Source organism: Sphaerodactylus townsendi, linkage group LG08 (assembly GCF_021028975.2).
Source record: "Sphaerodactylus townsendi isolate TG3544 linkage group LG08, MPM_Stown_v2.3, whole genome shotgun sequence".
Classification (NCBI taxonomy): domain Eukaryota; kingdom Metazoa; phylum Chordata; class Lepidosauria; order Squamata; family Sphaerodactylidae; genus Sphaerodactylus; species Sphaerodactylus townsendi.
The window spans coordinates 65,575,037-65,602,829 of NC_059432.1; the positions used below are offsets into that span (position 1 = coordinate 65,575,037).

Here is a 27,793-nt window from a genome sequence, read left to right on the forward strand (position 1 = left end):
GGTGGCCAAACTGTTTGTAGTCTGTGCCGTGCTCCACACACTGTGGTGCATCAGTGCCTTCCCCTCCTTGTCCCCAGCCCCCTACAGGGCCTATGGTGAATGAAGTGGGGAACTGGGGGAGGGGGCTGAGGCAACCTCACTGGGACAGGAATGGTTGTGAGAGGGGCTGCGCCAAGCCACACAGCAGCCTGCCCTGGCACAGCCCTTTGGAGGTTGGGACTGCTATAATGAGGGACTACTTTGAAAATGTTTATAATGGAGCCCTATGGGTTATGCCAGTTTTGACAGGCATAACTTTGTGCTTACCAATATGCAAATTCCTGGGCTGAAAGGGCTCAGGGAACTGACTAATGCTGGCCTCCCTGCCTTCCCCCCATGCACGCACCTGCACTGAGGCCGCGCTGCCACCATAGCTGCGTGACGCCCCATGTGGTGCTCCTGCACCACTTCCAGCACTGGCAAATGTGCCCCTTGCTGGTATTAATGCCACTTGTGCTGCTGGAAGTGGCATTTGAACCAGGACCGGAGTCACATCACTTAGAATACCCACCTGACCACCTCCCCCCCCCCCCCCCCCGTGGATTGTACTGTTAACTTTCATCTCTGCAGTCTAGTATTAGAATGAGCTCACTGTTTCTAAGAGTCAGAGGGGAAGTCATGCTAGTGTGCTACAGCAGAAGTGGCATCATAAAGAATATCACAATTGGGGTGTTGTGTGGTTTCTGGGCTGTATGGCCGTGTTCTAGTAGCATTTTCTCCTGACATTTCGCCTGCATCTGTAGCTGGCATCTTCACAGGATCCTCTGAAGATATAATTATAATATAATACAACTGACAAATATACAGGTACATCCTATTATAAAGTCTTTCAGCAGGCAGAGGATACCCAGACAGCATGTGCAGTGCACCCCTCCCCTGCAGGCAGCACTTTCAGTCCTGCTAGAAATGCTCTATCATCTTAAAAAGAAGCAAACTAGCAACTCTCGTTTTTCACAAGTGAGCATACACGATTCCCCCAGAAGTGGGCAATCTCACACTTGCAGGTGAATGAGGGAGACTACCAAAACTCTTGAAGTTTCTTGTCAACAAACTGTCACCCAACACTTGCCAATCTCAGCAAAATCATCATTTTACATGAATCAAATGTTCCCCACACACAGACACAAAGTCCAAACCAAATTAGCAAATCTCATTATTTTGGGCCAATATAAAACTCCTTATTGTATCCTCAAATGAGTTTGTACAACAGATTAAAAACCAGTACAGGCGAACGTCTGGAGGTCAAAAGACCACCAGATTGTTTTATCCGTAGGAGAAACTAATCCCTAATTAATTAGTTACAGTTACCGGTATTAAGCACTCTCCTTCTATTGGCCTTGTGGATTTATTTGCTCCTTGGGATGTTTCATTAAATCTTTCTGTGTTTCCCGGGTTTGATAAGCCCTGTATTACAACTCGCATTTCTTATTTCCAACCAGAGCAGAGGAAATGCGCAGAAAGCCTCCTTATATCAATTGCAACACAAATTTCTTCAGAATCGCGTTTTCAGCATCCTTGCCTTTCACAAGTCTTTCAAGGAGCCAGGCCACATCTCGCAGCAAAAGCCTCGAGCTAAACACAACGCTGAATAATTCCGGCACTTGGCCGTATGGTCGTTCAAGATAACGCTTCAGGGTGTGCGTGGGTCGCCAGATGATCCATTGGTTCCAGAAGATCCACCAGCGTCACAAAGAACCCGGCCAATGGGAGAGGACATTTCGAGCAGACTCTGGAAGGCGAACGTCGCAGCAGCCAGGATTCCGGCAACATCGGCATGAGGTCTCCCTGTGGGGGTCCCCATGGGCCGCTTAGACCACGTGGTGAGCGGGTAGGGGCCAATGAGGGGTGCCAAAGGGGCGGGCCGGCCCGCCCCTCGCTCACGTGGTCCGGCCAGGGCTCCACCCCCGCGCCGCTGCAGTATCACGTGCGGCCGGTGCCTGCCCTTGGCGGCCCCGGGTGGCGAAGCGCGCCTGCTGAGGAGGGAGGATGGCGGCGGGGCTGGAGCGGCGAGGAGGAGGAGGAGGCGGCGGCTGGGGCTGGGGCAGGAGTCGGGGCGCGGTGCTGCTGCTCTTCTTCTCGCTGTCGCCGCGGCCGCCGGGCGGGGCGGCGTGGCTGCTGGGGCTGCGGCCGGAGGACACGGCTCCGGGGCGTGTGTGGCTGGAAGGGGGAGCCCTGCGGGCGGCCGAGGGGTCCCGCTTCCTGCTGCGCCTCTACTTCCAGCCGACGGCCGACGGCAACGCCAGCGGCGGTGGCGGCGGGACGGAGCCCGGCGAGCGGCGGCTGGTGTTCGTGGAGGAGCCGGCGGAGGCGGCGCGCTGTCCCGAGCGCAGCGCCTGGGCCTCGGAGGTGGAGGTGCTTGGCCCGCTGCTGCCCGGCGGCTCTGCCGGCTCGGCCTTGGCCGAGGTGCGGGTGCGGGAGCCGCGCAAGGGCGAGCCCGGCGTGGGGCCGGCGGGGCGCCGCTTCTGGCTGTGCGCCTGGGACGGCCGCGCGTGGCAGGTGCACGGGGCGCCCGGCGGCTTCGTGCTGCAGGTGGAGGAGGCGGCGGCGGCGTTGGCGGCGGGGCTGGTGCCGCTGCCGTCGGCGGGCTGGGGGCGGGCGCTGGGGGCCCTGGTGCTGCTGGGGCTGTCGGCGCTGTTCAGTGGCCTTCGCTTGGCGGTGCTGTCCCTCGACCCTCTGGAGCTCCGCGTGCTGCGCAACAGCGGCTCGGCGGCCGAGCGGGAGCAGGCGCGCAAGGTGGAGGCGGCGCGGAGCCGCGGCGGGAGCGGCACTCACCTGCTGTGCACGTTGCTGCTGGGCCAGGCCGGCGCCAACGCCGCTCTGGCTGGCTGGCTCTGCGCCTCCCTGCGCGGCGACCCCAGCGCCCTGGCGGAGGCCGGCCGAGGCGTGCCCTGGGTGCCGGTGCTGCTCTGCACCGGCCTGGTCTTCCTGGGAGGGGAGGTTCTGCCCTACTCGGTGTGCTCCCGCCACGGGCTGGCCATTGCCGCTCACACGCTCTGCCTCACCCGCCTTCTCATGGCCGCCACCTTCCCGCTCTGCTACCCGCTCAGCCGCCTCCTGGACTGGGCCTTGCGGCAGGAGCTGAGCACCTTCTCCACCCGAGAGCGCTTGCTGGAAACGCTGCGCGCAGCTGACCCGCACGGGGACCTGGTGAGCGGGGAGCTGGCCATGGTGCAGGGCGCACTGGAGCTGCGCACCAAAGTGGTTGAGGACATCCTGACGCCGGTGAGTGACTGTTTCATGCTGCGCTCGGATGCCGTGTTGGACTTTGCCACCGTCTCTGAGATTCTGCGCTCGGGCTACACGCGCATCCCAGTCTACGAAGGCGAGCGGCGTGACAACATCATCGATTTGCTCTTCGTCAAGGACTTGGCCTTCGTAGATCCTGACGACTGCACCCCTCTGCAGACGGTCACTCGCTTTTATCGCAGGCCGCTACACTGCGTCTTCCATGACACACGGCTGGACGCTTTGCTGGAGGAGTTCAAGAAGGGTGAGGGCCTGGGGCCCCCCATGCTCACCTCCCTCTGCTCCCCATGTGCCCTGCCTGCGAGGTACCCTGGGACTCACCATGCCCCCTCCTGCCTTGTCCTCTCCTCTTCTTCCTGCCTAACTTGGGGGTGTGAATGTGTTTGTTCAGGCATGCATGTGCATTTGCATGCGTTCAATCTTTTTCCATGGGCCCCTGCCAGTTAACTGGAATTACCCCTGAAATTTGCTCCTAATTTCCTCATAATTTTTCCTAAAGCTGCTCAGGGAAAATTTAATTTATATAAAGGCACCTTTCTGTCACCCAGTATAGTTAATCCTTGCATTAGTAGTTCCCACACATTTACCATTCCCTCCTCTGCACACAAGAACTCTGAGCTGCTTGACATTGGCTGGGGTTCAGTGGTAGAGCATGTGATTTTCATGCTACAGGTGCCAAGATCCATCCCTGCATTTCCATATAAAAGAGTCAAGTGGGAGGAGATGTGAACAGTGAGTCTCTGGGGAGCCACTGCCACTCAAAGCAGACAGTGCTGCCCTTGGAAGATCAGTGGTGTGAATCAGTAAAGAGGACCTTATGTTGGTTCTGGAGGGTTTTCCGGGCTGTGTGGCCGTGGTCTGGTGGATTTTGTTCCTAACGTTTCGCCTGCATCTGTGGCTGGCATCTTCAGAAGTGTATCACAGAGAAAAGTCTCACTCACTTTTCTCTGTGATACACCTATGAAGATACCAGCCACAGATGCAGGTGAAACGTTAGGAACAAAATCCACCAGACCACGGCCACACAGCCTGGAAAACCCTCCAGAACCAGTTGAATCCGGCCGTGAAAGCCTTCGACAATACATAGGACCTTATGTGTTCATGGTTAGTGGCTTTAGGTGGTTCCACCATAACCCCATGCCAGTAGATTGTGACACTTTTATGGGTGGCGGCGGAAAGTGCTCTCAAATCACAGCCAACATATAGTGATCGCGTAGGGTTTTCCAGGCAAGAGACGGTCAGAGGTGGTTTGCCATCACTTTCTGGATAAGCAACCCTGGACTTCCTTAGTGGTTTATCATCCATATACTCACTAGGGCCAACCTTGCATACCTTCTCAGATCTGTTATCAAGCTAGTCTGGGCTGGATCAGGCTGTATTATGTGTACTCCATGTATTTGCAATGTGGTATCTGCTGAAAGCAGCCACCTGCCCATTCCTTACTGAGTTTAAGGTGTTCTGGCAGCAACTAAATTAATCCAGGTTTCTCCCTATGCCACTGTCAACCATTTTTCAATATGGCTCTAAACCAGGGGTAGGGAACCTTTAACACTCAAAGAGCCATTTGGACCTGTTTTCCATGGGGAAAGAAAACACTTGGAGCCGCAAATAATTTTTGACATTTAAAATAAAGATAACACTGTATATATTGGATTTTTTAACATTTTACTCCGCTCATTCTGAGAAGCGCATGGATGCGTCCGCCCTGCTGCCTGCAGGACGGGCAAGGATGGGGCCAGCGGCTCGACCTCGCCGGCCACCGGGAAAGCACCCGCCCCGCTCCAACGGGGCAGGTGAGAGGGGAAGCCCGCGGTGCGGCCCAGCCGGCTGCAGGCAGTTGGTGCGCCCGCCCGGCTACCTGCAGGGCGGGCAAGGATGGGGCCGGTGGCTCGTGGAGCCACAGTGCAAGGGCAGAAGAGCCACATGCGGCTCTCGAGCCGCAGGTTCCCTACCCCTGCTCTAAACACTGGATCCATTTTCAAACATGGTGCTTCAACATTGATCCTCTGCTGTACTACATATGCAAGTCAGGGCTTGTGAATGTGAAATAGAGAAGCAATAGTGTAGTCATTGGCGGTATGTTTAAATTGTAGCTGGCACATTGTTTTGCCGCAAGGGACACGGAATATTTTCCTTAAAGCTGCGGACACTAAGGAACTCATTCTTGAGGCAACAACACTCACAAAACAATTCACATTTTGCCCGTATTACTCTTTCCTTGCCTGACATCCAGACATCTAATATGCAGTGGGAAGGTTAGCATGTTTTTAGTTGGGGTGGTAGTTAGGGGAGAGCTTTTGCTTCTGCTGAGTCAATGAAAATATTGCACACCATGGTTGGATGTAGTTTGCTTCAGTTAAGAGAATTGACCAAGTGAGCCAGGCAAGGAGAACTCCCTGTGGGACTCAGCTTCTTGCCAATCGTTCCCATTTGGAAGCATCAAATAGTACGTTACATGAAAAACCACTATCTGAGATCCTAGAGAGTCACGGCTAATCAGTTCTGATTTCATTGCAAGGGCATTTCATATGTTCCTGATACACTTCAGTTGTGCTGATTTTGTTCATTCGTCCCTGAGTGCTTTTGCCAGTTGGGATCTGGCTGGCTGGTTGTTCCAAACATAGGCAGTCTAAGACCGTTGCCTGCCCTTCTCTCCAGGGAGGAACTAAATATGTGGTTTTGAATTTGACTGCTTTCTTTAATCTTCAGGTGTCTTCTAAAGGCTCCCCTGATACCTTTCAACATTTTTAAGGTCATATGGAGACCATTAAGGATTATTGATGTTGTTCATGATCACCAGCTTTCACAGTTTTATTGCAAACCTTGGGACATCAGGGCTAAAGCTCCAGCAGCTGAGCTAGTGGGGATTCTGTTCTCTTTTGAAAGTCCTGTTTCCCTAGCCATTGTTTGCGGTACAATTAGGAAGGAAGATGGGCAGGGGATGTGTGTCAGACTACGATCTGGGAGACCCAGGTTCAAATTCTCACTTTTGCCGTGGAAGATCATTGTGATATCTTAGACCAGTCGCTCTATTAGCATAGGCTCCTTCAAAGGATTGTTGTGAAGACAAAATGGAGGGGGTTAGAATGATGCAAGCACTCTGGGTCCCCACAGGGAAAGGAAGCAGGGTATGAATATCTAAATGCAATGTTGTTGTTGTTGTTGTTGTTTTAAAATCCCTCAGAAGTCAAGAGGCAAATAGCAAGGATGCTGTTTCCTTTTCAGCTCTGATAAAAGGTTCAGTATTTCTGTTTTTGATATAAAATACATCTACTAAAGTAGAATTCAAAATGGCATATAATTCTCCCCAGTTCTTAACATTACATTAAATGCCTTTATTGATGGAGTGTAGAATAATCTTGTGAAGTCGTGTTTGCCTTGCTTTTCTCTTAGTACTGCTATCTGTTAGTGAACAATTTCTCATATAGGAGGCTTTGTCTGAAGCAGCATATTTGGAAATCAGCAGTTGCAGGTATTATCCTGTAGAGTTCATTTGTATAAAGCAGAGAATTCTGTAAGCAGTAGAGTTAAAATTAGGACACTTTTTTCTCTTCTTCCTTATGCACCTTCTGATCATTGGAAGCCTCACCCAAATCCTTTTTGTTTCATATTACTTGAGCAAATGCAGATGTTTGTTTCAAAAAATCAAGTTAAAAGAGAATTTCACCATATGTTCATAATGGTTCAGTTCATAACCAGGGGCAGTTATATCCTTCTTCAGTGGACTTGGCAGGTTAAAACTTATCTAAAATAGTGAGCTGTGAGTTGACAAAACTCATATTGAAATAAATGTTGTTGGTCTTTCTGATTCTGTTATTTTGCTAAATCAGACTGCCACATCTGCCTGTTTGCAGTTAAGATTCTACTTTCAGTGAGAGAAGACTGCTGCCTCATGTGTGTGAGAAAAAAATGGAAAATTGAGCTGGTTGTTGAGGGGCCTTGGTTGGCTGTTTTATATTTTCGCAGAATAAGTGATTCCTTGTCATGAACTCCCGGTCACCAGTGTTAAGTGTAATATAATCTCTTTAGGACTATAGACCCTTCATTTGCTACATGTAATGTACCTTTCCCCCAAATTTCACATTGTAACTAAAACCTGAAAGTCAGTCAGTGTCTGACGGAGTCTGTTCCCCTGTCTTTGACCAGAATGGGTTTTAAAACAGTACTTCGCTATATATAACTCACTCAAAGAAAGGCCCCTTCCGCACACGCAAAATAATGCGTTTTCAAACCACTTTCACAACTGTTTGCAAGTGGATTTTGCCATTCCGCACAGTTTTGAAGAGCACTGAAAGCAGTTTGAAAGTGCATTATTCTGCATGTGCTGAATGAGCAAAAGACTTGCTATTCACTGGACGCTGTTGTCATCAGCAGGTCATCAGATATTTCATTTCCTGCCTTTGTTGTGTGTGGGCAGGCAGTGCCCTAGAGCTTTTCACTTCTGTTAATTCGGTCCTTGCAGGAAAATCACACCTGGCAATTGTGCAGCGGGTGAATGACGAAGGGGAAGGAGATCCTTTCTATGAAGTGATGGGGATTGTCACCCTTGAAGATGTGATTGAGGAGATCATCAAATCAGAGATTCTGGATGAAACAGACCTCTACAGTGAGTATGTGGTGACTCTGGTATTTCTCCAGGACAGGTTCTAGAGAGGATGTCCTGTGAGAACCCCAAAAATATTGAGAGAGGTTCTATAAGCTCCATATTAACGCTCAAACACATTTCTTCCATATCTTTGAATCTGTTGATTGGTATATTAATATATATGAGTATATTGTTATGATTTTAATGTTCCTTTTGTTGTATATCTAATTTTGTGTTCCTTCTGCAAACAAATGGAAAGGAGAAATTGGTAATGTTGTACAACTCAACTGGCAGTGGAAAAATTCCAAAGCCTTCACGGGGCAGCTCTCTGTGGGAAAAGGAGGGCCACTCATCACAAAGGATCAGGATGGGCTATATCTTTGGTTTATGTACAGAAAAAGAACTGCTGCTCCCCACAAAAGTTGTGGAAGTGCTATAGGAAGCAGTTTTCCTCATGGGGAAGAGAGCTGTGGATGGAAAGGGAATCCTAATACTTCCTTCCGGGGATCTGTTTTAGAACATCGCTTGAACCTACTTGAGCTCAGACTTGAATGACTGATTGCAACAGCATCTGAGAATGTCCCTTTGCCTCACCACACATCATTTCCACATATCTGCGGAAATAAAATGTGTCCTTTGCTGGCAATTTTGAACTGTAATCACTGTATTCGATAACTTCATGGTACTTGAAAGAAGAAACATTGATGAACATATAACTGGAGCTCCTTGATAGTGATGAGGGGTGGGGTAGCTAAGCAAATAACTGCTTAAATTCTGCAGGTAATTGTTGCCTGAACATGATAAGGAAACCCTTAAAATCTTTTGAGGACAGCGTCATAGTCTTGAAATCTTTGAGGTTAGTGTTGAAGTCCTAGTCTTGAAATCTCCTTAAATAGAAACCCAAAAGTTTCAGGATAGGCTGGAGAATCTGTTGCGGATTTCCAGTATTTTGACTACAAGTATGATCTTTGGTTGTCTGACTTTAGCAGACCATCGGAAGAAGGAGCGGGCACCCCATCGGGGTAGGAAACCACACGACTTCTCCATTTTCCGGCTTTCTGATAGTGAGATGAAAGTGAAGATTTCTCCTCAGCTTCTGCTTGCCACACATCGATTCATGGCTACAGGTATCCAACCTTTTGCAGATATCCAGATCTTTTCGAATACTTGTACTGATGAGGGTATTGTCCCCCCTTGGAACTTCTGGAAAGTTTACACCTCAGCCTAGTGTTGTCTATAGAAGTCCCTGCATGAGTTGAGCAGTTATCTTTTTCCCCCCCATGAGTTCTTCAGCTTCCCTACCTCAAGGCTTCTCTTATATGGGAAAGACCGCTCCCATTTTGTAGCTACTTCACATGAGCGCAGATGAAGTCTCTACTGGAGCTTGCCTTTTCCTGATTTGAAGTTCCATTATACACAGTGACCATTGTTGGGCAAATTCGTAAGAACACTTAAGTCTCTTGTAAACACTTGCTGCTTTCCTTCCTCTTTCTCCTGCAGAGGTGGAGCCCTTCAAGCCACCGTACCTCTCAGAAAAGATTCTGTTGCGACTCCTCAAACACCCCAATGTTATCCAGGAAATGAAATTTGACCACAAAAACAGACGAGCACCGGAACACTACCTCTATCAGCGCAACAGGCCGGTTGACTACTTTGTGCTCATCTTGCAGGTTTGTCAAGCCCTCTAATAGAAGGCATTCATCCCTGAGAGTGAAGGCTGTGTATAGTATGGGTGTTCCTGCCTCTGTGCTTCAGCTTCACTTGTATAGCAGGATTTCCCAAAAAAGAAAAAAAAGGTTCACTCTAGAGAGAGGACCACATACCATGTTTCCCCAAAAATAAGGCAGTGTCTTATATTAATTTTCGCACCAAAAGAAACATTAGGGCGTTTTTTGGGGGAGTAGGGCTTATAGTCGGGGAAATACGGTACCTTCACAAATCATTAAGGTGGGCTCTCGGCAACCCGTTGCTTCCCTCGTCAGGTGTGACACAAGCTGCATCCTCATTGGCAGGGAGCACAGGGCATTGTCCGCGATTGTGATCTGTAACTACCAGAAGGGCTTATTTTTGGAGGAGGGCTTATATTTTAAGCATCCTCCAAAAATCCTGAAAAATCATGATAGGGCTTATTTTCGGGGTAGGGCTTGTTTTTGGGGAAACACGGTAGAAGGGTGTTATTTTAAGATTGAAGTCCTAGCTGAGGTATTACAGAATCACACCACTCACCTGGATATTCACCTCTCCAGCTTCATGTTCCCTTTGATAATAAACAATGTTTACTGATGTCATGGGAGGGCCTGTGTCTTGATGGTAGAAGCACATGGTTGGTGTTCACTGGGCCCAGTTATGCTCCTTTCCTCCCCACCCCCACCATAAACTGTTTAATTTTCCTATCTTAAGACTTTTGTGGGAAAGAGAGTACATTGGAGGACCACTCTGGGCTCCCATCTTCATTTAAAGGATGTTGGGTAACTGGTGTTGAGAAAGAGTAGAGTAGGTTATACTGAGTTGTATGGAGCAGTAGCATAGGGAAGCTTAATATAATATGTACATGTGTGTGTTCATGGTTGTAACTTAACTTTTAAAAAATCAGCGTGTCCTTATTAATTCTGTAATACAATTTTCACTTATTTTCATGAGTCTTGCTGTGCAGCCACTCCAACAACAGAAGATGTGGATTTTCATGGTTCTGCCTAGCCAGTGTTTCTTCCATTGTCACAGTCCCTATCCTTCTGACATTTCTAACATTCTTAACTGGCTTCTCTTATCTTCTGTCATTGTGAAGAATTGTCTGCAAGTCTCTGGTGAGCACACAGGGTTTGTCCTTGCCCAAAGTCCAGAGTAAGATTGTCAGGCTGCAGCTGTTTTGTATGTTTTTTTTAATGAATGGCCATATCCTGTGAGGAAAGGGAATGTTGGTGTTGCTGGGCTACATCTCCCTTTTTCCCCAGGGAAGAGTGGAGGTGGAAGTAGGGAAGGAAGGCCTGCGTTTCGAGAATGGAGCCTTCACCTACTATGGCGTACCAGCCATCATGGCTGTTGTCTGTTCAGGTAAGATCCAGAGCCAGCCCCCAGGGTAGGATATATACAATAGCAAACTGCTGTTTAGTATTCCACATAAAGTGGCCAAGATGAATAATTTACATAAATCTATGGACATTGCTTACATAAATCTGCTTTGAACCAAAAAGGAAAGGGGAATGTAACTTTTTAAAAAATAAGTCTGGATGTTCACAGAAATGACTACTATACCATAAATTTCAGAGGCAAAGAGCAGCAAAGAAATTTGTTATATGAGGCACCCGTATTCATGGAAAAGAGAATGATAGATGCCATGGACGGATAAGTTTAAGGAGCTGTGCTGGACACACAAATCCTGGCCACTGGGTAGCCTTTCATAATAAGAGCCAGACAAGCTTTTGGAAGACATTGTAGATGCATTCAGACCTTAAGGACTAAATCTTTTTAAATGAGAATTTAGGCTGGAGGAAAGCTAAACTCTGTATTAAATTTTAACTCTGTGCTATAATTCTGTTCTATTCTACATGCTCAGTCCTAGCCAGAGGGAACAATGGAAATGGTTGGGTGGCAATTCCATTACTACAGAATCATGGAACAACATATTTAGCTTGTTAGGGAAGATGAGTACAGCCATATATACAGTAGCAAGATACCAAAGTCTTCCTCAGCGGAATAGGAAATATTGGGATAATATTCCCTTGGTGTTGTAAACACAGGCTTTGTCAGATGAACTCAAAATGTGTCTCACTTACCTGAGGCTAGTCCAGAGATACAATTGCTATGACAATTTGCCTTTTCACCCCCTTAAGAAAGTGTCTCTTCCCTGTACAGGGTAGGGTTGGCGCAACAAAGCTCTGACTGGGACTCACCTTCCATCTGCCCCCTATATTTTCAGATAATGACGTGCGCAAAATGAGCAGCCTGGCGGGATCTTCTTTCCTGTGTACATATCTTCTCGTTGACCTGTTCTTTTGTTGGTGAGGGGGTAAACTATGTTGTTTGGGTTAGGCCTTTCTCAATTCGTTGGTTACTGGTCAAAGGATAAAGGACTGGGCTTCCTGTTTCAAACAAGGAATTACTGTGACCCACCTCTCCCCCTCATAGTCCTGGAACAGGTATGCTGCATTTCCCTTGAGATGTTTCAGTATATTTATCTCCAAATTATTATTTGTAGCTACTTTTAATGCATAACTCAAAAAGCACAATAATAGAACATGTCAGTCATGGTGAATAACACTGAAAAAAAAAGAAAAACCCCTTGTGAGATTTCCGTGGAAACTACTTCCCTATGGAGAAAGCTACCAGTGATCTTTTTCAAATCACATGTCAGTGTATGGGTATGGTATTTAGGGTATGGTGGGTTTTTGCCTGATGGATTTAATCTATTTTGGCGATTCTTTGGCTGATTTTAAACTGCCTGATTTCCTTGTAAACAATTTTGTTAAATAGGTTGTATAGAAATGTAGTAAGTAAATAAATGCCCACAAATAACCATACTACTCAGTTGTCTGTATTCCATCATGTGTATTCCTAGTACCACCCTCTAGTGTTTTACATAATTGTATCATGCATCCATAAATACTTGTGAAGTATTTATTAAATCTATATTTTATTTTCTCATAGGTCTAAACATGACAATAAGAAATAAAATATGGTGTGGCATGTGCAGTGAAATCTCTTCTACATTTTTTTGGACTCACACATAGGTCAGAGATGAGGGCTTGTCCTTTATATGGCTGGTTGCCTGGTAAATCCTTCAATGCATGCCTAGCCCTTTATAGCTGCAGAGAATGCAGTTCTTCCTTAGTCATAGGCTGCTAGTGGATTATTCCTTACTATGTGGGGCATCATAAAGTCACTGTCCTGATGTCAGTCCTACCAAGTTCACACTCTCTTCCTTTTGAACCCATTCTCTTGCTCCCCCCTCTTCTACCCTGGTTCTTGTCTACTGATCCTTCCCCTCCCCTCTAGTGCCTGTGTCCATGTCCCGTACCTTCGCCTTCAGCAGAGGGGAATCTCTGGCTGGCTCCCCAGGTAACTGTATACAGAGCATCCAAGAACAGGTTCCCATCCTGCTACCTTAATCCATGTTTATCTGTGAACCTCTCACTCAACACAAAGTATTGAAGAAGTTTGAAAGAGTACATACTCCAACATGCATCTGCAATTGAACACTAGATGAATGCTTCTGTGCATTTAGTATTTCTGAGAGCTGTATCCATTTGCCAGTGCTACACAATGTTCTTTATCCTGAGCTGTACATAGAGGACCATGTTTTCATGCTGCATCATAGATAAGCATGCATTGGATATGCATGTTAATATGAATGTATTGTATCATTGTATGCATGTGCAGAAATTTTATTTAAAGTCACAGGACTTCCTTTCCTTGACTCATTCCATACAAAGTCTGTCCCAGTGGAAATCTAGAGGTACTGCTCCTCATCTGAAGGGTGTGGGTTCTCTAATTGTATTGTTTTAGAGCTAGTGTGGTATAGTGCTTGGTGTTAGACTAGGATCTGAGAGGCCCAGGCTCAAATCCTCACTCTGCCATGGAAGCTCACTGGGTAGGTTGGTCACAGGGTTGTAACGATTTTATGGAGGAGGGGAGAATAACACTGTAAGCTGCTTTGGGTTTCCTTGAGGGGAGAAGCAGAGTATGAACAAGTTGAATAAATTTGAAAATTGTATTATGCAGTTCAGCAGCGTATCATGTGGGGTGGGGGAACAGCAAAAAAAAAGAGCAAACTTGGACTGTTCCTGAACTTACAGAGGGAAGTATGAAGAACAACCACTTGAACACAGAAATAAGAACAAGGTAGATAACTTAAACAACAGTGTGTCTAAAGTAGCATAAAAGTGTCACATAATGACAAGGCCTTTAGGTTTTATTTTTACTTACTATCTATAGACTAGTGATTAGAGACAGTGAATTAGTAGAATTAGGGCATTTGGCCAAAGCATCATAGGTTTCATAAGTCGGAAGAATCTCACTCAACCTGGTTATGTACCAGGATAAGGTGCATGGTCTGTGCAGGTGGTTTTTCTGCTTTCTGCTGATGTGACTAGAAGATGAAGACAGTAGTGCTGGGCTGAGGAAGTTCCATAAGCAAATATTCCACAAATGGGGCATCAGGATGTTTTTTTCCTCCTGTATTTATTGAGTTAGAACGTTTTAGCTTGGTAATTCAACTTTCTGTGAGCTTCCAGGTACTACTAGATTCCCCCTTTGTTCATTTCACAGAGACATATACATACAGGTACTTTCCTTAAGAGTGGGCTGGGGAAATAAACACATTCAGCTGTTTTTGTTTTTGATCTTTGCCTAGGGCACTTTACTACCGCAGTCACATCTGCCACTCAAAATTGCTGTAATAGAGGCTAATAGTAAATAGCTGATAGGAAACAGAACAGCCACTTGCTATCCAATCCGTTTGGTAAACTGGTCCTTTTCTGTTCTTTGTGGGACATGAACTGAAGGAGTTTCCCCTCCTACCTTGCCCTGTGCTTTGCCCACTCTGCTTTCTTCTTGCAGAAGTCAGAGCTATGGCTGACCTGAATCCTCGTGTGACTAATCCCCCAAATATCCCCACATCTAATATTATTTCAGCATCATCTGCTTCAGGGAACATAGACATAGTGCATGTGTTAAGTAGCTTCTGAGAAGTGTGGATGCTAAAACAAAAGCAAGCTTTTGACAAACACCCCGATCTCTCCAGTACTGTTGATTGGTCTACTGTGTTTACATGGCATGCTGCTCTGTTTCTGGTTTCCCATGATCCATCCACTTGGTTCTGTTCTCAGCAGATACTCAGCACTTTCCCCCAGTAGCTGTGTGGCACAACCCCTCCCACACTCTTGAGCACCACTGTAATTTGCATGGCCAGGGATCACTGCAGATAAGCAAAAATGTGAACCTAAAGGAAGAACAGTTATTTCCTTGTGCTGTAAAGCATTATCTTTAATGTCTTGGCCCTTTTTGCTGTTGCATCTTCATTACCAGATATGGCAACTTTGCTCACTGCTTCCTCTGTTATCTCTAGTGAACCAGTCACCTTCCCGATGCAGTGGCCTGAATCGCTGTGATTCCCCTATCCGAGAACGTAATGACTATGGAGGCAGCAGCACCCAGCTCCAAAGTGGCAGCAACAACAACATCTACACGCCGGACTACTCTGTACACATTCTCTGTGATGTACAGTTTGTCAAGGTATCTTCTGGATTGTGTGACTGAAGCACAATTTTGAGGCAGGAGATAATGAAGGAAAAGGAGATGATTTGGTAGTGAGGAGGCCTTTCCAGACATGGGTGCAAAAGAAGGAATGAAAGGAAAATGTGTGGAGGAAAAGGCAAGAAGCAAAAAACAAAATATGCTTAGACACCAATATAGTGAGGGGGAGTGTACTGTGGTCAAGTACAGAGGTCACAATGGAAGGCAACAGACAGGTACTGCGGAAGTTTTGAAGATGGGTTGTGTGACTGGAAAGAGATGGTTTTAAGCAGGACATTCTGAATAAAACACTGTGAAAAGTAATCTGAAAATGTCATGATGAAATAAATGGGAGGGTATCCAGTAGGAAAATGGGAAGGGACCAAGATGTAGGCTTTAGCAGATGAAGGATTTTAGAGACGCTGAAAAAGATGAAACAGGCATCATCAGTCCAAACAGTGGTTCTTCTGCTCCATGCCTAGATCACTCGACAGCAGTACCAGAATGCATTGGTGGCTAGCCGCATGGACAGCTCACCCCAAACCCCTGACTTGGAGGTTTTTAATGACGGAGACTCCACAAAGGCTCCTACAATCAGGGGCACTCCACAGACACCCAAGGATGATCCTGCCATTCTCCTGAGCATGAGAAACAGCATTGTGGGTAGGTACAGCAAGGGGCATGTTCGAACAGCATTTGTACACAAAGCTGTGTGTTTTGCTGTGAATGTTCCTGCAGAAGCTCCAATTGCTCTTGATACATGTAAATTAACAAAAGGTTTGCATCCACCAAACTGGGTCAAAAGCAGACCCAACTGGAAGGGTTAAGCTAATGTGGATGTTACATAATCAAAGTAATGTTTTGTATGACTGTGCTGTCGTTCCTGATCTTCAGCCATGTGTGGCCACACTTGTGATTGAAATGTTGTGCTTATGCCCTGACACACATGCAATTGTGGTTTCCCCATTTGCATTCTGCAGTTAGTCATTCAGATGGGCGCCTGAAGAGCCCCACAGACTCTGTGTTTTTGCACATGGAGGGAATTCCTCACATTCAAGAGGAGCTGGCAGGGGCCACAGAGAGCAACACACAACAGAGTGAGTATTTGATGGGTGTGGTAATGCAGGCCAGCAACCCTGGAGCAGGTATTCTAAGGGTCTGAACAGGTCCCAGCCTTATCCTGATTGCTCTTAACTTACAGAAAATGAAGGCTGTTTTTTCAGCCTGCAGCCTGAGACTTCATACAAAGAGGCAGAGACCAGCACATCCCCAAGTGGTCCTGAGGAACCCCTAGGCAAGAAGCTACTTCGTACCCTCAGTGAGTCCCATATATCTGTATGCATCCTTTGAGAGCTGCTGGACATTTCCAAGGGATTAAAGGGCTGCTTGGATGTACTTGGGAAAGACTGCAGTAAGAGGGTACAGACAGAATATACTTCCTCACCAACTTGGTGTTGCAGGTGGGAAGAGAAGAAAGCCATCAGCAGAGAGTGAAAAGAGTCCCGATGATAATTCCAACTTCACACCTCTCATCACATGAGTGGAAACATGGCCTTGAGCCTCCCACAGGTTAGTAATGTACATTGTCCTTTCACTGGCAGCCCCATCTCCTCCCCAGCTACATATCCAACTCTGGCCTAAGAACAAAAGTACACACACACGCACACACCCCTTTTGCAGAATGTTCTGTTTTTCAGAGGCATTTTGCTTCTTTTTGCTGTGCAGTCTCAAAATCCTGGAAATGCACAGATGTGTTTATGCATAGGTGAAGAAAACAGCAGGACCAGGTGAAGCTTTCATGTTCAAAGGCAGTGGCCCCTGTGAACAGTAGTTGCTGGGAGGCACGGCAGGGTGCAACTGCTGCCTTCCTGCCCTCTTTGTGGAAGTTTGGTTGTGAAAACAGGAGAGCAGGCTAGATGGTCCTTCCCTCAGAAAGGCTGTTCTCATTCCTCATTTTACGAATCCTTCTCTGCTGTTTAAAAGTTTTAGCATTAGTTGTGTATTTTCTTAGATCATCCAGCCTTATTTGAAGGGGGCAAACACCAGCCTATTTTGTTCCCCTTCCTTTGGATGCAGGGTGGGATCTCAGCTGCACCATTCTGAACAGCCACGGTTTCTTTCACAGATCTGCAGCATGACAACTAACCGGCAAGGTTCATGTGTGCGTGTGACGACACTCGCTTCTCTCCCATATCATCGGTCCCCTCGCTCCAGGGTTTGCAATTCAGACAGCAGCCGTTTGAGGGCCAGGTTTGAGAGGTGGAGCCGGAACTTAGAGAGCTGAGTGTTGGGTCTTGACAAAAGGTGGAAAACGAAGATAGCGGGGCAGTGCGGTGTGTGGGACCCTGTGGGTAGCTTAAGCCTGACCATTACAGATTACTTCCAGCAGGACAGTACCCAAGGGGAATGGGGACACGACTTCACCTGGGAGTACCTACCCTTCCTTACACGTGGTCCTGCACATTGGGCCCCTCCCATGCATGTTTGTGCAGCAACAGCATTGCACCTTCCACTCCCTCCGTTTTCATCTACATCCAAGCACTATCCAGACATGTCTGAGACCTATTGTTGCCTAAAAGCAGCTTGTCTCATGGACCAATGCAGTGGTCACTCTTTATCTGCGAGCATGACATCAAACAGACACGGGGAGTGTGGCTCAAAACAGAGCCCTGCCTTCCAGCTCAATTCAGAACGAAGAGGGAGTTTTGAAGTCAAACATCTGTAAGGCAGAAATAAAATGTACTTGTTTTACATTAAGTTTGTCCATCCCTTCTTTGTAGAATGTTGAACATGTATCCTGGGGGAGGAGGGAAAAGTGGTTTATAAAAAGGATTTGACAATTATGGGAACTGTATTTAGCACTGGGAAATATATCTGTCCTATGTTATACTTGGTTGGAAACAATCAGCACCAAAGGAATGTTAAATGTACTTCCCCATTTTTCTGCATCCCAGGATTTGGAGCTAAAATTGCCTAGCCTTGAACAAGCACAGAAATTGTTTCTGTATAAAACTGAGAACTGGGTATAGGAAGGAGTGCTGCCTCAACCTGACACATTTTTGCTGCATGTTCAAGAACCAGCTCTGTTGGTGTTGGGGGTCACTTCTGCCTTGACTCTGCTGTAAAGTGCTGAAGAGAGAGAAGTTTCTCTTAAGGCCTGCTTAGACCTACACTAATCACCACTAGCTCCTGATGGTTGTGTGTCTTTGGCTGGAAGTCAGAGTCTCTTTTATAGGACTGCAGAAAGCCTGTGAAGGAAAACCAAGGCCCGGAAGATCAAGAGTCACAACAATATTCTACTTTTAAATAAAAAGTAGCCAATGGAAGCCTCAGTTGTGCTAGTTAAAGCTCTTTTGAGATGAAAACCTGATCTGTAAGCACCTTTTGCACAGCTACACTGTAAAGAAAGGGCCTTGCCTTTGGCAAAAGAGTATTATTGACAACTGACAAATGCATTTTAAAAAGTCTTCAATGTATTTCATTTGTATTTGCCTGAAAAGAATTGCAGGCAGTATTTATCCATCCTCAGGTTCTGCAGTTGGACTCAAAATGAATCTGGCTGAGTAAGAAAATTACTATTTCTGACCCTGTTAAGACACTTGTGAGGGGCTTCATTTCCCACCTTTAGACCTCAAGAAGGAGCTGAGGTATGGTCAGGGCTGGTTCAGTTGAGGGCCAATAGAGCAAAAAGTGGCTGGTTTACACAGCTGGGTCTTTTACTATAGCCCAACCTAGCCCCCTCTTAGGTCAGCCAGTAGACAAGACAAAAACAAATCGACTGTTTGACTGTTTTATTGTACTAACAGAAAAGGTACAGGTAAAAGTTACAATCTTTGCTCATGCAAGTCTGGAAAATGGGAACCAGTTCCAGTCTTGCTCCCAGCAACAACAGTCATTTTGGTATCTGTTCCCACAAACAGTGCCTTTTTGCTGCAGCAGGGTTAGTTACATAAAGTGCAAAGGGACATACTACAGACAAGATAGGTGGAAGAGTTAATATGATGTGTGCGGATGAACAGTTCACATGTACTTCATACAATCTTTCTCCCATAAATCAAAGGCCAGGAGACCTATTCCTGATAGTATTACAGTCTCTGCTGAGTTCCAGCAATGAAACAGTGAGCTTGGGGAGCAAATATACTGTACTGAATTGACAGATTTGCAGACGTGCAGTTGTGTGTAGTTCTACCCAGCTGATTTGGGGCTTTCTTTTTGTTTTGTTTTTAACCAAGGGCAGCCTCAAGAGGTTTAAAAGCAGACAAATTAAGTGCAGTTCACACGTTATTTTCCACTTAGCCCCCATTCCTCCTCCTACTCTTGACAATGGCATCTTCCCTTCACTGCTCTGGGTCATTTTTTGGGGGGTTCAAAACAGAGGAGAAAGTTACACACACAGGCACGTAACATTTGGCTGCACCTTACTGGATCTGGGTAACTGCTTCGTGGATGGAGCCAGCAACATAGTCCAAGTTCGTGGTGGTCAAGCCGCACATGTTGATACGACCACTGGCCATTAGGTAGATGTGCTTCTCCTTGATCAGATACTCAACTTGCTTAGCTGAAGGAAGAAGATGAAGAAAAATATCAGGTCCCCTCCCAACCATCACCCAGAACCCAAGATGACCTTTGCTAAGAATTGCCAGCTTAGCCCCTGGTACAAGCAGCCAGCAATTCTCAGCCTTCTGCCAAGTGAAGCAGAAGTCTAGAGCTGATTCCTCTCACTGTAGGGAGCTAGGTCAGAATGCCAAATTGGGGCAAGGCACTATTTTCCAAAAGCAGAGCTGAGCAGGAGACTACTTGGCTCCCTAGACCAAGGGTCTGCAACCCACGGCTCCGGAGCCACATGCGGCTCTTTCAGCCTTATACTGTGGCTCCATGTGGCCTGGAGGTCGGAGGGTAGCGTGAGCGTGTCCCTCCAGAGCAGTGATGGAAGGAAAGGTGAGTGAAGGGGCCGAACCAACTCGGTAGATCTTTGGGGCTGTGGAAAACGGGTCCAAATGGCTCTTTGGGTGGTAAAGGTTGCCGACCACTGCCCCAGACCATCCTTCCAACTTTACCTTTACCATTTGATACCTATTCCTCCTCCCTTTCCACTACCAAGATCTGTACTTACAGTTAAGCCCAGTAAAGCTGAACATCCCAATCTGCTCAGTGATGTGGTTCCAAGTGCCTGGAGTGCCCAGAGTCTCAAGCCGAGACCTGAGCTCTGCTCGCATCAACAAGACTCGATCTGCCATTGTCTTCACATTTGCTTTCCTGCCACAGAAAAAGTTTAAGTTAGGCCCAACATCAGCTTTGCCCACCGGTCAAGGAACAACCATGCACTATAAGCCATACCCTGTACCCAGTGGTGGGATCCATATAATTTAGCAACCGGTTCTGGTGGTGGGATTCAAATAATTTAACAACTGGTTGTTTACAAGCACCATTTTAATAACCGGTTGTGCCAAAGTGGTGTGAACCTGCTGAATCCCACCACTGTCTGTACACCCACCCCGAAACAAAGATCAGTACCCAACTCCCATCTTGATGGTCCTTACCATTCAGTGAACAGCTCTGGTGAAGTCAGCGTTGTAGTCACAATTCGGGCACCCTGCGATGGAGGGTTGGACCATGTTGTGCGGACAATCTTCTCCATCTGGGACAGGGTACGCTGCACATTGTCAGCATCCTTTGCCACAACTGACAGGTTTCCGACCCGTTCATCTGAGAAGTAGGAAAACAAGGACAACTATAAACCTGAAGTCCTACACAAGCACTCTTGTGCTGCATCTCCCAACTCACCACTTGAGAGGAAATCCCCGCCACCCCCACCACATTCTTTCTCTATATAAGATACTTACTGTAGAGCCCAAAGTTTTTGGAGAAGGATTGTGCACAGAAGAGTTCAAAGCCCTCGGAAACAAAAAAGCGCACAGCCCAGGCGTCCCTGTCCAGACAACCGGAGGCAAAACCTTGATAGGCAGAGTCGAAGAAAGGGAAAAGGAACCGTCGCTGCAAGAAAGGAATTGTTAAGAGAGCCACTTGGCTTTCCATGAATGTCGCTTCACTACATACCACCTCCAGAGGAATTTATGTATATGGTGCCCACATCTTCCCTTGCCCATCCTTTAAACAACCTTAAATAAACCTCATATTTGCAGAACTTCTAAAGATCTCTCCTCTGTCTAAAAGGTAGGACTTCATCTTCTATTCTCTGCTAATCGCATAACCAGGGACTATCTGCCATCAACAAATGAGCAGCTGACTAGGTTTTCACGTGTGTGTTAGAATTGCCCATCAAGTCAAGTCATGTTGACCCGTGAACAAACAGAGCATGGCCTCACATGGCCACATTTTTAAAAGCATCCATAGGGTGGCTGAGACATGAGAAATCCGCCGTTGTGGGAAGCAGCCACAGTTGACGAAGACTTGCTGGTCACAGCATTTAGCCTTTTGGTACAGAATGAAATATTTTTATGGCCAAAAGATACACAGCCCTATTGCCCTTGGGCTGCAAGAGCAAGTACCTTCCTTCATAACAGCTGCAATCATTTTCCACTGCTCCTGGGTGAGGTCTGTTCCAGTGGGATTATGAGCTGGGCATGGAGGGACAAAAATGGAGAACTCTGGAGCTTCCTGTAAGGAAGGGAGACAGAAAGAAAGGAATTAAACAGACTGTGTCCAGGGTCCTCTACCCATGTCTGAACCATCACGGATAGGGTTGTAATATGTACACAGCTTGCATGCTCTAAATGCTCTAGCAAAAAAATGAACTCTTGGACAGATGAGCTGTGAATGCAACTATAGTTAGTTAGATCCTCCCATGCTAAGTAGCATATATCAGGCAACAAGTGCTCTCCAGCATTTCCAGTATTGAGTGAGCGTTTCAGCCTCTTTCCATGCAAAAAAATGAAACTCAGATAATTGTTAATATAAAAATCCTACAACAGGTGTGTATGGCCAGATTCAGTGGACTCCAAATCTCTCTATTTGAAAGAAAAGTTAGAAGTAATGGCCATCGTGCATTGTATGTGATTTAATTAACTATCAGCCACACAGACTGCTGGAAGTAAAATATCCTTGCTTGCATTTTCACCATCTTGAAAAAAATGGAATTTTTGTTCATTACATTATTAGAATGTTTAACGTTTGACTAGTTTTACTATCAGAGTATTTTAATGTTAATGTTGTGGATGTATGTTGTAGGTTTTATGCTTTGGATGTATGTTGTAAGCCAATACAGACCCCAAAAGAAGAGGGGTGGCATGTTAAAATCCAATAAATGAAAGTAGAGAAATAAATAAAAAGGTAAGTTTAGAGGAATAGGTCAGGAGAATGGTTTCTACTACAAATTGATAGATAGTGCTTAAGTTTTTGAAGCATGTAGGGAATATTCTGTGTAAAGTAGGAGTAATCTCACAAAAAAGGAGGACAGAAAGCCAGCTACGCCTGGTTCTTTTTTAAGAGAGGAGGAGGAATTGTAATTTCATTTTGCCTCATGCTGGGCCGCCTTTGTTTTAGAATGCTCCATTTGGGTCCCTCATTGATATATGGAGCATTCTAAAGAAACAAAGATGATCCAACATGAGGCAAATGAAGTTACCATTTTGGTTCTTTCTTTTGGTAAAACAGAGTATAGCAAGGGAGATCCTCTGAGCAAACTTTTCTCCTTCCTAATGGATTGTCCAAGCAATGGAATAAGAAGTATTGTTTTCCCACTGGTATGATCATTTTAATAAAGGGTGTACCTTGTTTAAGCTAAGCACATGCCCAACCTTCTTGGTAATTTCTTTGCTAAGCCAGCCATGTCTATAGGGGACCCAAAAGCTTACAATTCAGTGAGTGCAGACTCACAAGCAACGCAGCCCAGAAGCACACCACACTAGCTTTGAACACATGCTGATGAAATTTTGTGAACGTGACTTTCTGAGCATTACTGATGCCATATGCACTTGGGCATTATTATTTTTCTCTGAAGTTTGCTTGCTTGGAACTTTCAGAGTACACACCCAAGCAACTGGTAGTTTTAAATGTACACAGGAGCACTACAAGTAAGCCAGCCAAGATGTATACAGCTAACCTTTGTAACAGCTAGTCTTTGGTTTATGTGCTCTATTTTGTTTTGTTGTTCATCGCCCTGAGCCCTCCGGGGGAGGGCGGTATATAAGTTTAACCAATAAATAAATAAATAACCAAGTATGAATTAGATAGCCCACCCCTAATTACTTCAGTCCTCTGCAGCATATAGCCATGCTCAATAGAGTACCTAAACATAGCCACAAGGTCCCAGGCCAATCTAATCCTAGCAATCTAATCCTACTCAAGTCTCTGCCCAGGTTACATCCAAAATGTAGGGCAACCAGACCTACCTCCAAGTCTTCCAGGAATCCCTGGATGTCCAGACCCCTTTTGGCACCATCCCAATAACGATAGGTTCGGATGTCCTTGAAGCCAGCATCCGTAAAGACCGAATTATGGTTCTCTGGAGCGAGGGGAGAGGGAGAAGCATTCATCAGTGAACCAAGGCAATAGGGATATTTAACCACTTTTGTATATTCAGTTGCCTGCCCTCCCTCTCCCTGCTCCACACCATAGCAAAGATGCCAGCCAGGCTTCAGTGCTCACCCCAGGAAGGGGAAGAAATGTAGACAGGGGTTGCTGTGTTGTTGGTTCCATTGTACCAGCGCCTCAAGAATTCCGCTCCAATACGCAGAGCCCCTGTGCCTCCTAAAGACTGTACACCCCCTACCTGAAAAAAAGGGGGAAAACAAGTCTCATCAAAAGACTGATGCTTTTTCTCCAACAAGAACTCTTCTCAGCAAGATTCCCGTAACATGCTTTTTGTCTTGCACTGGACTGCATCCAAATTCCTCCTGAGTCTCCAAGATTCTACCTGGGAGCAATGTTATCAGATAGGGCAATACCCCACCTTCCACCCCACTTCAGACTATTTCCATTGCCCTTCTACCAAGGTAGAATTTACTCATTTTAAGAGACCTGTTACCTGTGCTTGTTCATCAGTATTCAGTCTACCATTCCTGATATTCCCACAGTACAATAGAAAACAGGAAGCCACCCCCCAAAAAACCCAGTCTAAACACCCCTGAAAGGCAGAACACCCCAAGTTCCTTCCATCAGCCCATACCAGTTCTTCACTGTCAAGCTCACCCTGTTTTCCTTGATGGCCGGACTGTCCTCTCCTAAGGCAATTCGTGAGGAATTAGCACGAAACTCTGGCAAGCCCAAGATCGGAAGATACTCATGATTTAAACTGGTGTCTTTGGCAATCATCTGCTCCACTTTCCGAACTACTGGCAAGACCCAAGGCTGCCCTTCATTTGTGCGATAAGCTGTAGAGGAGAAAGGAAGGCGATTAGTCAAGACACACAACTATGGTAGGGAGGCACTTACTGTAGACATCTTTTCCTGCTCTGCCTCTTTTGTTCTATGTCAGGGGTCTGCAACCTGCAGCTCTCCAGATGTTGTTCATGGACTACAAATTGGAGTTTGTCAGTCCATGAACATCTGGAGAAAGCTGCAGGAGATTACAGACTATTCTAGGATTGTCAGTTTACGCCCAAGGCCTTTACTGATACAGCAGAGGTTTCCATTCTGGCAGCTGAGTGGAGGAAATTAAGAGTCATCTCTTGGAGCTCCTCCACATTTTAAAGATAAAGAAGTTTTAAGAACTCCAACTTTTTTTGTTGCTTAACCCAAGCCTAGTTGTTATTTACCTTTTAGCATATCCTTTCAGCTACCCTTCCTTTTACTGTTTAAAATGTTTTAAAGTTTTATTGTTTTGGAAGGCCAGAGCCTATAATAATGACTGTGTGTGGAGTTGAAGCTCTCCCAGCTGTTTTCACTTTCTTTTTACGGAGTTTAGAATTGGTCCAAAATGACTGATGATTTTTAAAAGAGTTTGATTTGTGGATAGCTGAGACACTGTAACTTGTAGCAGATTTTTCATTTTAAATGTTGTTTTTAATACAATAAAGAAACATATGTTGTCAATGCATTAGTTTCCAACGCCCACGCATTGCCAAAGAGTCCCATAATCCCTTGGTCCAGCTATTCAAGCCCAAGCTCTTAAATCCTAGAGATTATCAATATAAGTCACTGTGGGATCTGACTGTGTTCAGCAAGTTTGGAGTCTCAGGAGAGCCACGAGCGGGATGGGAGCTTCAGGCCAGCAATAGCTGAAGTCAGCAGAGAGACTACCTTGACAGCTGCCAAAATTAAAACCTTGAGCATCTCACAACTGAGCAGGTGCTGTGCAGCATGTACAGGGGAGACAGCAAACAACAGCAGCAGGCAGGCAGGCAAAAATCCCACAGAACTCTAGCACAAGAACAAGCAGAAAAGCTTGCCTGGCAACAGGCAAGACCATGAGGCATGTGAAAGGATCTTAAGTTGCCCAGTGATCCAAGAAGCAACCGACTGGATACATGTTAAATGACTTCTGAGCAAAGAGCAAAGTTTTCGAGACTACAAGGGTGGCAGTGAGTATGCTTCTTGGCACCAGGGCAGAGTCCCTTTCAAGTTTCTGCAAGGCACAGGCAAAACTCTGCCCAAGGTCATCAAGTTAGCTCAAGCTGTACTTGGATAGCAGCCCAGGTATTCCTGAGAACAGTGTTTCAGCGATTAAAATATCAGATGCCAGGTCCCCCTGGCAGAAATCACACCTCAAGGAAATCAGACCACAAAGAGGGAGGCAGCACAAGGCATAAATAAGGCCAGGAGATGTTCTGAGACCTCCCCAAGACATAAGGAAAGCAACAAATCATAAAAGGGAGGGAAACAGGGAAATTTATTTATTTATTTATTTATTTTTATTTTATTAAATTTCTATACCGCCCTTCCCCAAAGGGCTCAGGGCGGTGTCCATCATTCAAATAACAGTTAAAATCCATTTCACCCCAATCCCAGTTAAAACCATATACAAATTATAAAATTCAAAGTCCCGATGGCGAAATGAAGTCAAAGAGACATGAAGGTTGAAGATGCCCTTCTAGGCCCAAAGCAGACCATTATCAAGTAATCTAGAAGAGAGGCAGTAATTACCAATGTAAACACATCCCTTGTTCTGAGCCTCCCACCTCCACACAGTGGCATTACCTCCTTTCTTAGCATTCATTACCATCGTGCTTTTGACTGAGGCACAGGACAGACAACTTCCACAACCATGTACTCCCAGTAGGGATGCTAGTCCACTCTTTCACAAATCCAGCGATCCAGTGCTGCAACACGGAGTCCTAGAAATTCTGACACTTTCTAAATGAGTCTCTCAGAAACAGTGTCAGGCTGAAGGCAGTCTCCACAGCTATCAACCCATCAGTATTTTCACCCCCATTCTGTTCCTGCACTGACTAGTCATGGGAGCTAGCAACAATGTCACAACACAGTACAGACAAAATATCTGAAGGCAGCACTATAGAAGACTGGTAAAATGTATGCAGAACAAGGCAGAGCACGAGAAATCACAAGACACGTTTAAGATGCCCCAGAACTCTTCTGTCCCATTGCAGATCAAAGCCTCCAAACACGGCAGCTGCAGAACTCTGACTCTAGGGGAGGGGCTGGACATCAGCTTGGCAATCTTAAGACATCAGCCTCTTAAGTATAAGCGCCAGTCTAGCTCGTGACTCATGTAACGGATGCATTCATTAAGCGCGCACGTTTCTGCGAACGCGTGTTTGCATTTTGCAACCAGGTGCCGGTATCCTGACAAAACCCAGCTCGTGAAATACTAACATGCACACACCAGGTGGGAGGCAGGCAGGAGCTGTGAGCATGATTCACTCCACAGGCGTATGGTGTCTGTGCATGCATGTATGCACCCATCCTGACCTGCACCCATCCTGAATGTATGAAAGGAGCTCAGACAAGCTTTCCCCACTCCCTACACGGGCGGATTCGCCCTTCCGATTCTCTCACCTCCCACTCCCAAGTTGACCTTGCGCGGGTCCGTATCAACGCGGAAATCCGCCGTCAGCTGGAAGACGGCCACTGGCGTGGCCTGCGGGACGGCGCCGAACACGGACCTAAAGACGGGAGCCATTGCAAGAGTTGGCCGAGGCTAGCACTTCTCCGAATCTGCCTGGAGGAGACGTTCACCTTCACAGCCAGAGGCGTAGGCAGGCGTCCACCAATCCGCAACCCCCAAAGCGAGGAAGGGCACCCGTCCTCCAATGGCACAGCGGCTGCCGAAGGTCCACGGAGGAACAGCCAATCGAGTGAGATTTAAGATTGCCGGCCGGCTTGACTAATCGGGTGCTGCCAAGGATGGGAGTGACAGCTTTGCAGCCAGTCGAGATCTCTCAGAGGCGGGCAGACGCCCTATTGTCCAATCACTCGGCTCTAGAACTAATCCTAGGGACTGCGAAGGAATGAATCAGACATTAGTGGGGATTCCAGCGCCCGATTGTGGCGTCGGCATTCCGAGGTTCTGCATCGGGTGATGCGAAGGAGGGCAGGCTTCCAGGTGTGCAGACGACTGGCTGGGGCGCGCGGGGGCCTGATCGGCGGGGGTGTTTGCGTAGCGCGGTCTGCTGCGGTGTTCAAAGGGGGTTAGTCCCGATCTAGGTGTTAAGGGCAACAACTGCGGTTCGAGAGGGGGAGGAGGGTGCGCTGTGTTTGTTCCTCAGTGAAAAGAGAGGAGATGGCATCGAAGAAGAGGCTGAGATGATCAGGTAGAAGGCAGGAAATAACCGA

The 27,793-nt window shown here is 46.6% G+C and overlaps 2 protein-coding genes across 8 annotated transcripts; one reads left to right on the forward strand and one right to left on the reverse strand.

The window, feature by feature from the left end:
• The first annotated feature begins 1,848 nt into the window (after positions 1 to 1,848).
• CNNM1 (cyclin and CBS domain divalent metal cation transport mediator 1) lies at positions 1,849 to 17,851 on the forward strand. Of its 7 annotated transcripts, none has more exons than XM_048506023.1 (13): positions 1,962 to 3,529; positions 7,748 to 7,891; positions 8,860 to 8,997; positions 9,371 to 9,540; positions 10,822 to 10,921; positions 11,787 to 11,834; positions 12,863 to 12,925; positions 14,934 to 15,100; positions 15,583 to 15,763; positions 16,081 to 16,197; positions 16,302 to 16,418; positions 16,561 to 16,669; positions 17,226 to 17,851. In XM_048506023.1, exons 1-12 carry the CDS (start codon positions 2,026 to 2,028, stop codon positions 16,638 to 16,640), a joined length of 2,829 nt encoding a protein of 942 aa, XP_048361980.1. In that variant the 5' UTR covers positions 1,962 to 2,025; the 3' UTR covers positions 16,641 to 16,669; positions 17,226 to 17,851. The 7 variants fall into 7 exon arrangements, 5 of the variants coding, with proteins under 5 accessions (XP_048361983.1, XP_048361980.1, XP_048361979.1 ...); XM_048506022.1 differs by having other exon boundaries at positions 1,966 to 3,529; positions 8,857 to 8,997; XM_048506024.1 differs by lacking the exon at positions 12,863 to 12,925 and having other exon boundaries at positions 1,966 to 3,529; positions 8,857 to 8,997.
• Positions 17,852 to 18,876: 1,025 nt separating this feature from the next.
• Positions 18,877 to 27,242, reverse strand: GOT1 (glutamic-oxaloacetic transaminase 1). The gene is made up of 9 exons (XM_048506732.1): positions 27,017 to 27,242; positions 24,251 to 24,432; positions 23,708 to 23,831; positions 23,452 to 23,564; positions 21,614 to 21,718; positions 20,944 to 21,094; positions 20,641 to 20,806; positions 20,214 to 20,356; positions 18,877 to 19,658 (listed from the first exon to the last, which is right to left on the reverse strand). The coding sequence occupies exons 1-9, from the start codon at positions 27,138 to 27,140 to the stop codon at positions 19,519 to 19,521; spliced, it is 1,248 nt and encodes a 415-aa protein (XP_048362689.1). The 5' UTR covers positions 27,141 to 27,242; the 3' UTR covers positions 18,877 to 19,518.
• Between the last annotated feature and the right edge of the window lie 551 nt (positions 27,243 to 27,793).